This window comes from Dromaius novaehollandiae, chromosome 2 (assembly GCF_036370855.1).
Source record: "Dromaius novaehollandiae isolate bDroNov1 chromosome 2, bDroNov1.hap1, whole genome shotgun sequence".
NCBI lineage: Eukaryota > Metazoa > Chordata > Aves > Casuariiformes > Dromaiidae > Dromaius > Dromaius novaehollandiae.
In genome coordinates, this window is record NC_088099.1 from 33,348,664 (window position 1) to 33,357,436 (window position 8,773).

The following is an 8,773-nucleotide window of genomic DNA, read 5'->3' on the forward strand; positions in this document are numbered from 1 at the left end:
CTGTCTGTTGTTTTTTCATGAAATGCTTAAAGTTCCCTAAAGCTAAGGGAGAACTGAACGTGTTAGAGGATTTTCCAGTATAATTAACAGGAAAAGAAACAAAAAAGTACTCTTTGACAATAAGCCAATTTTACCACGTCTACTTTTCTAAAATACATGCCTCTTTACCCCTAAGAGTTAAGTGAACCAATAATCCAGACTGAAGAATATGTTATTTATAAAATACTAAGAAACGCAATCACTGGTATATATTTCAACCTTACATAGACTGTGACTGAACAGGAAATTGATCTAAAGATGGTTAGATTCATGGTGAAGGAAGATAAATACTCCCCCTTTAATATTAGATGCACATATAAATGACAAGGATATTTTTTAAAAGAAAAAAAAAGTCCATATTTTTGCTGTCATATTCAACATGCTGAATATCATTCCCAAATTCCTTGAAAATAGTGCTATGATAACCTCCTCTAAGAAAAAAAAAAATTGTAACACCTCATTTTTATATCATTGAATTTCTAACAAATTAAATCCACTACTTAGTTGCTATTCCTTAGGTTATAATTTCATTCAATTAAAAAAAGATGAGACTAAATTTTTAAAATTCACAATTGAGTACAGACACAAGACAAAAAAAAATGCCAGAACTGGACACAAAGGTTGACAGATTTTAAACCACCAACTTCAGGAGCCCAGCAAAACAATATATTTATTTGTTGAGCTCCTATGCTAGCCAAGAATGGTTACACTTCTCTCAATTCAAAGGTCATGCTAAGATTTGCTACTTAAAAGGTAACAAGAGGCCTGCTGTTCTCAAGGACAACAATTCAATTCCATGTCTGAACTGTAATTGTGATATGCAGCGAGTTTCTCAATCTTGACATGTTAGGTAAGAAAGGTTGCTATTTAAGGTGATGCCCTCTCGGTGAGGAAAATTGAAGGACTGGTACACTGTATGACATATGCTGTAAGCTATTACACCTGTAAAGCAGCTAGCCCTAGAAGTATTAGCACAGAGGAACTGCATGTGAAGGCATTCTGCCTTCTTGATGCCACCTGTACCAATGCTAACAGAAAAAAACCCTCTATTTTAAAAGAAGATCACTGCTACTTACTCACATATGAATTCAAGTGTCTTCATATATCCTCCATAATCAAACCATTTTGCAAAGCATTAAATTGCAGAAGTAGTATATACACCACTGAAGATATAAATAAGATACAGTACTAGTGCACTTTCACACAAGCAAAAGTAAGTCCACTGTTAAATCCTGATTTGCTAAAAACTAGTATTAATGAAAATTATTTAAAAGTAAATCTTACTAATTGACTATATAAACATACAAATAAAAACCAAAACAAAGGTATTGCAACTACAAATGCACAAATCTTAATTCTAATCCAAGATACCACTATGCAGCTTAATGTAACGCAAAAAAACTACGACAATTCCAGATGCATGAAAACAGATTTCAATTGTGACAACATGGCATCCAAACTCAGATTAGAATCAAATCTTCATTCTGAATGCCCACAGAGAGATTTAGCTCCAGTACTACATTAGCTTACTAGCATTATCTCTTCTAAACATAAATTAAGGCATCTTGACCAAAGCCTCAAGTATAGTACACGGTGTTTTTACTGATTTTAGCAGAGTTGACTCCTTTAACTATAACAGAGTTATTAGAAGCAATTGCACAGTGAAACACTTGCCTTTGTCAAGTGAAGATTATTGGGATTTTTGAGTAATGCCATACAAAACCACAGAATTCAAAAGTTAACAGAGGAAGAAGTTGCTAAGTGTATATTCAGGTTTTTCACTAAGAACAGCTGAATTATTTCAATTTATTTCAATTAAAAAGATCATTTCTTAAGCTGGTCAACAACATTTGTATAGAAGGGCTATAGCCTTATTCCTGCAACAGATTTCATTTCTAATGAACCAGAAGCACTACAGAAAACCTCTCTATAAAATATCTTCATAGACACATAGTCCTCAATATGTGATAATACATTACATTTTTCCTTCCTTGATATTACTCTCTTCCTTTTTATCCTCCACTTGAATTTCAGATTTTTCTTTCTTAAGGCATTACTGCTTCTAATTTTTTTTTTAAAAAAACACACTAAAAACCATAATCAACTGTAATAAAAACCTAGTCAGATTAACAATGGTTGTAGAAAAGTCACCCTAATTCTAACTACCGAATAATGGGTTTAGATGGAATGTAAAAAAAATGTATTACTGCAATTCCTCTATGGACAGTGCTATGACAACTAGTGCTCCTAAAAATACATTTTTCAAAAATATTATTTATAGTGTACATATCTACAGAACTCTTATAGTATTTTAAAGTCATCTCAACTTTTAAAATGCATAATCAGAGGCTTTTATGTAATATCAGTACACACATGTACACTGTTGCTTTAGAGTGTGACAAACGTATTGTTGTCAGCAACTGGCATAATTAGTTTCAGCAGAACCATAAGCAGATATGATTAAACTTTAAAAGGTTTAAGTAATTTTATCACTGCAAAATGCATGTTGATAAAAGCTCTAAGCTTTGAAGACACAAAGCTAAGATTAATAGACCAATTTCTGACATATCATTATTATTTTTTTAATAGGAAAGTATCCACGGGCCCTTGCCAGAATTGTGGCATCATTATGTTAGACATTGTACAAAGTTCACAATACATGGACTCTTTTCTAAGGATGTTAAAAACGGGATTTGATGACCTTAGAAATCCTGTCTAGTTCAATATTCCTAATACTAAAATACATATATATCAGGAAGCAGAGGAAAGAGAACCAGGCCAGAAACAATAATGACTATAAGGACTAACTATGTGACTAACTAACTTCATGATTTTGAAAGGTTTTTTTTTTCTTTTTAGTCATAAAAAGAAATATTGGCAAGCTCTGCTGGCCATCCTGTAACTGATATGACTAGGCAGTCTCCTAATAGTGTCATAGTATGTATGGTTCTTGAGAAAGCATGTTACTAGGGAAGAAAGAAAAAAAAATGAAAAAAAAAGAGAGAGAAAAAAGGGGCTTATATAGGCAAACTATAAGGAAGGTGTCTATGACAAAAGAAAAGCATGACAACATCTCCCTAGAAAGACAGAAGAGAGTTCAGGACAGAAAAAAAAAAATATGTAAATGGTAGGATTAAGCCTAGATAAAAAAAAATTAATCTTGAAAAGACGTACGCATGCATACTTACACTGGTATTTACAGCCTTCTACTATGTGCACATGTTATAAATTATGGCAATAAGGCCTTAATCCTTCTCCTTTATCATAATGACATATTTGCACAACTCCAGTGGTTTCTCGTAGTTTACACTGATTTAAATTGGAGAAAAATCAAGATCTGGGAATTCTGCATCAGGACAGTCTGCAGAACTGGGCTCTGGTCAGATTCTTTTAAAACTATATTTTAACTACATTCACTATAACAGTATTTAAATTCTGCTGCCTAGATTAATACCACTGTCTGTACTGACAGAGCAACACTAACACATCTGTTCCGTCTGTTGGTCCAAGCATGACAATCATTATCTGGAGACTGACACGATAGTATAGAATAATTTAAATAGCTTTTCTCCAAATCTACCTTTTCTCTCCAGCAGAAAAGAGAAGGGAAGAAATAGAAATGGATATTAAAACAAACCACGGTATAAAGTAATGAACCAACATATATTTGTTGCTCACTCAAATATTTCTGACTTGACCATCTGGGAAAAAGAAATGCAGTACTTTACATACAGCCATAGGTACTACAGTAGTCTCCTAACATGCTGAGTTACTGAACTGTCTGAGATGTTTATGGTTAATTAACTGTAAGTTATACTGACAAGTTTCAACATCAGTCATACATAAACACACAGAGATATATTTTATATGGCTACAAAACTGTCTGAGTTTTACTAGCAATAAAAAAATGTCAGCTTTTATCATGCAAACTACTATTAAAACCACGTGAAAGAGAGCCAATCTGTCAAAGAATGGACAAAAGTACACAGGTCCCATTATTGTGACTAGCCTCAGAAGACTATTATACTGACATAACCGTATTGTAATAAAACAATAAGAAAATGAATATAGTAAATCAATACACACATCTGATGGCCAGCTGAAAAAGGAGAGAGGAAAAGAATCATCCAGAAAGAACGCCTTACCTTTTAGCACTAGTTGACAGCTTAGCGGCTGTTTTGCTTGATATTTTGCCCTCTTTTTTCTTGGGTTGAACTTGCTCCCTCTCTTGTTCCTGCTGAACACCTTCACGTTGATCTCCATCAGAGCTGCCTCCACTAGTGCTTGGACTATCATCAACTCTCTGCCCCTCTGTAGACATGGCAGATGCTGCACTAAACAAAAACAAACAACAAAAGTTAAAGCTTTTTCAGAAAAAAATGCCTGATAGTTACGTATCTCATTTCTATGAGACAAATCTTTTGCTTTATTTCCTTAGGGCACACAAAAATACTATCTCATCACTATGCCACACGTTCAAATCTAACACAGTTTGTTAAAAACAGAGAGCTATTACTATCTTAAGACTCTCTGTTATCCCATATGAAATAAATCTATGGGCTCTCTCCAAGTCTATAGCGTGGGTTTCCACATTACAAAATCCACATCTTGTTTGGCCTGCTTGATGGAAACATTCATAGAACCAAAAGGCACTAACACGGAACTGTTTGTATTTACTAAAACAGCACACCTCTAGGATGGTAAACACATTAGTAGAGGATATAAGGAAATTTTCTTCCAATGAATTTTGTTCAAGGGACATCAGGCAACAAAGCTGTCAGAGAACAGCAGCTACAAGACATTCCAGTATATTTCATAAGTCAAGCTGATGCATTTTTTCTACACTTCTGATACTAGTTAGCTATTTTCATTTATCATATTACTTAAAATGAAGGAAGAAATAATATGGCGACAGATGAAGAATTACAAACCCGCTGTTAGAGCTGTCATGACTTCTCTAATTATTCTAATGAAAGGCAGGCGTCAATGAAAAACTCTTAGTAAATTAGCAAATGTGATGGCAATGACTGTTAGAAAATTTTACTAAAAGCAGAAAGTCTCTCCTTCAACTTCAAATCTAGAGTTTACACAACTATTTTATATGTCCTCCTCTAGAGATGTTAATAAAAGAACCACCTTCACAGCACACGGGCCCAAATGTTACTTGCTTACACACAAACCCCATATATCTAGGTGGTTTTCTGATAGAACCAATCCGAATCAAGAATTTGCTCTTTCATACACAGAGTTTTAATTTGCTGTTAACTTCAACTGACTTATCCTTTTATCTCATGTACAGAGACCATCATGTTTAAGAATAAAACTATTCACCTTGATCATTACATGTTTTAATACTGTAGCAAGGGAGAATAAAAGGACTGCAGGCTCAGATTTAACCTCGCTCATTTAGTGGATTAAAAAGAAGTTCACCTCCCTGCACATATTTATGGAAAGAGACAGCAAAGGAAAAGGAAAGTTACACCAGTGTCAACAAGGTTATGTTAAAAAGGATACTTTTTAAGAGGCCACTTTTAAAAAAGGCCATAAGCTTTCTCATTATGTAAGAAAATAAATTTACTCCTACCTTGTAAAAGCCTTACCAATATCTCATACTACCAAATAGCATACACTTTGGAATGGAAAAACCAATCTTTTCAGACATTATTCACACAACTCAAACCAACTGACTTGAGTAGGAATTGAATCTTTTTCATCTAATTTATGAGGCTATACAGAAAGGAAAAGAAAATCTGGAAGTATGAAATGTATTCAAAATATTTAAAAAGTTTAAAAAAATAGCAAGTGATGGATGTGGGACTAAGTTACTCTTAATCAGCTTAAGCAACATTTGAGGTTTCATAAAAGAAATATTTTATAAATATATATTCATATATAAATATATACAAAAACATAACACCTAGGCTGTTGCATGAACTGAAATAATGCATGGTTTGATTTCTAAAATTAAAATATAGAAATTGTTCATTCTCAGCAGAACAATTTTCCCTACAACATAGCTACAACATTATATTTACCATAATTCACATATTTTCACAGGTAAATCTTTAGCTATTTACATCCTGGTTGTCAAATGTTAAGATAAAAGGAAAAGAAGACTTAGAGATAACAAAAGACAGAAGTAACATACTCTGACATGTCAAAATATGAATTTAATAACTATAATGCAAATTGGAAAGCAGGTACCTGCTTTATTTGCTTCTACATACAGCTAAAATACAATCTGATCTTTTTTACAATGTTTCTGATGGCCTTTACTTTCTCCAGATCCTAATTCTGATCTTTGGTTAGTACATCTAATTTTACACAGAAAATTCTCTTCACAATGTGCCAATGATTTAGCACTACTGGCCAGAAAGTTAAAAGCATATTTAATAAGCCTATATACATAGACATCTGCTGTGAATAATCTTGGCTATAAATATTACTATTATCCAAAAACAACGGTATTCACTTTGTAAGTTCAGGTTACTATCCAGCAGATAAACACTGTAACAGTAGCCCAGAGCATATAATTACTGTAACATGTAATGCCAGCATTTACAACAGGAAAACGCTTAAATCTGTCATTTGATGTCTGGCTAGTTTCTTACTCTTTCTCTCTCACGGCTTCGCGTCTCTCTCTCCCCCCATCTCTCCCTGCTCCCCTTCCTGACATTCAGAGACAAGTCCTTCCATGCCCTCCCCTCCCAACGCCTGCAATTTTAGAAATTTTGCATAGTTCAAGGGATGCTCAAGACCGTGATACAAGTGTGTTTTAAAGTCCTGAAGCCAGACACTTCAAATGCGGTCGAAGTTAGAAAGCGAGCGCATGAACAAATAAAAGAATGGAAAAAAAATATCAGCCGGGGAATGACACTGTAGGAAAACATTTCTATGCAATCAACACAGACAAACGCAAGATATTTCTTGAACCTAGACAGCCATAAGTGTGTTTGCAACTGTCACATAGCGTAAGAAGAAAAACATGATGTCCAGCTCCCTGACTGCCAGACTACTGTACATTCAGAGGAGGGTTTTTAACCTCCCTGCCGTTGTGCTGAGAAAACTGGGGGGGGGGACTTAAAAGTCCTTCCCTTAACACGAGATGATTCAGCATTGACACAGACTACAACTGTAAGTACGACTATAAATTTTAAGTGAAGAATGTCCAAGGGATCCCGCTTCTGTCATATATATCCACCGGCACCTTCCCTTCCCCTCTCAAAAGGGCGGGGGGGGGGGGAAGAAAAATCAGCAAAAGCCAGCAGTCAGGGAAGGAGAGATCCTGGCAGCGTGCAGATAGGTCCCAAGGGCAGCAGAGCTAGCGATGATGTCTTTCTAAAGCGGTCTTAATTTCCTACAAGCAAAGATAAATTGAATATTTCTGCAGGGTCCACGAAGAGCAGCAACAGCAGCCGCCTTACTTCATCTTCATTAGAGACCGTAAAGGGCAAAAGGAGCACAACATCTGCTGGGGGGGGGGGGGACCGCTGCCCGGCCGGGCCGGGGGCCGGGGCCGCGCGCACACACACACACACACACACACACACACACACACACACACAACACCCCCCGCACCCCCCAACCCGCCGCTCTCCCCGCGCCCAGCGGGGGAGGGGGAGGCGCCCGCCGCGCAGACACAATGTGCAGTAATTATGCGGTCCTGGAGGACGGCGCGCGGCGGCGGCGGGCACTTCCCAAACGCGACACCCGCCCCGCGCTGCCCCGCGGCGGCCAGGCCCCGGGCGGGGGAGGGGGGGTGCCCGGGTGGGCCCGCCGACGGGGCAGGCAGGGGGGCCGGAGTTGTTCCGGGGGGGTTAATGGCGGCGGTAGGGGAGGGGCGGCGGGGAGATGCGGGGGGGGGGGGCAGGGAAGAGGCACGGGTGGGGGTGACACGGGGGGGGAGGGGAGGCGGACGGGACCTGCGTGGCGGGGGGGGGGGGGGGCAGGAGGGGCCGCCGCTACCTGCGGGCGAGCGCGGTCTGCGTCGGCGCCGGGCTCAGGCTGCGGGACGATCCGAGGCGGGCGCCCCGCGTCCGGCCGGGCGAGGGGCTGGCGAGGGGCTGCGGCCGGTCACTGAGTCATGAGCGCTCCCGCGCTCCCGCCCTCCCTCTCGTTCTCTCTTTCCTTCTTTCTCTTCTTCTCTCTTTAATTCCGCCGCCTCTTCCCTCACTCCTCAGCGGCAGCGGCGGCCGCTGCTGCTGCTTCTCCCCGCGCCGCCGCTCCTGCCCCCGCTGCCCGAAGAGAAGTGAAGCCGCTGCCGCGCGCGCGCCCCCACCCCCGCCGCCTCCGCGCGCGCGCGCCCCCGCCCGGGCAGCGCTGCGCGCGCGCCCGGCAGCCAATTAGCCCCAGCGCTCGCGGCCCGCGGAGGCAGGGAGGGAAGGAGGGAGGGGCGGGAGCGCGCTTTCGGCGAGGGGGTGGCGGGAGGGGGAAAGCGACAAGCGCGCCGGGCGGGGAGGGCGGGGGCGCGCGGGCGCGTGCCCGCGGGGGAGGGGGGAAGGAGCCGCCGGCGGGAGCGCGCGTTAAAGGGAAACGCGGGGGGCGGGGAAAGCGGAGCCAGGCGGGGAGGAGGAGTGACAGGATGGGGGGGCGGCGCGCGCGGCGGCCGTTGGCAGCGCCCCGCTCCGCTGCAGGGGGGAGGGTTAGCCCCCCCCCCAATTCCCGTGTCTCGCGTGGGGCCGCCTCCCGTGGCGCCGTCGCAGCGCGTCCCCCCCCCACCCCCCGAGCCCAGGGT

The 8,773-nt window shown here is 41.1% G+C and overlaps 1 protein-coding gene across 4 annotated transcripts in view; it reads right to left on the reverse strand.

The window, feature by feature from the left end:
- LOC112983815 (ubiquitin-conjugating enzyme E2 E2) overlaps window positions 1-8,474 on the reverse strand; it is a 251,703-nt gene extending 243,229 nt beyond the window's left edge. For 2 of the 4 annotated variants that reach the window (XR_010387613.1, XM_064506211.1), the window contains exons 1-2: window positions 8,005-8,472; window positions 4,185-4,373 (exon numbers count right to left, since the gene is read on the reverse strand). Coding sequence is in view for 3 of the 4 variants with exons in the window: in XM_064506211.1 (XP_064362281.1) it covers window positions 4,185-4,360 (176 nt within the window). In the remaining variant the exon portion in view is untranslated. Of the gene's footprint in view, window positions 1-4,184; window positions 4,374-8,004 lie in introns of all 4 variants that reach the window. The other 2 variants (XM_064506212.1, XM_064506213.1) reach the window with 2 other exon arrangements.
- Between the last annotated feature and the right edge of the window lie 299 nt (window positions 8,475-8,773).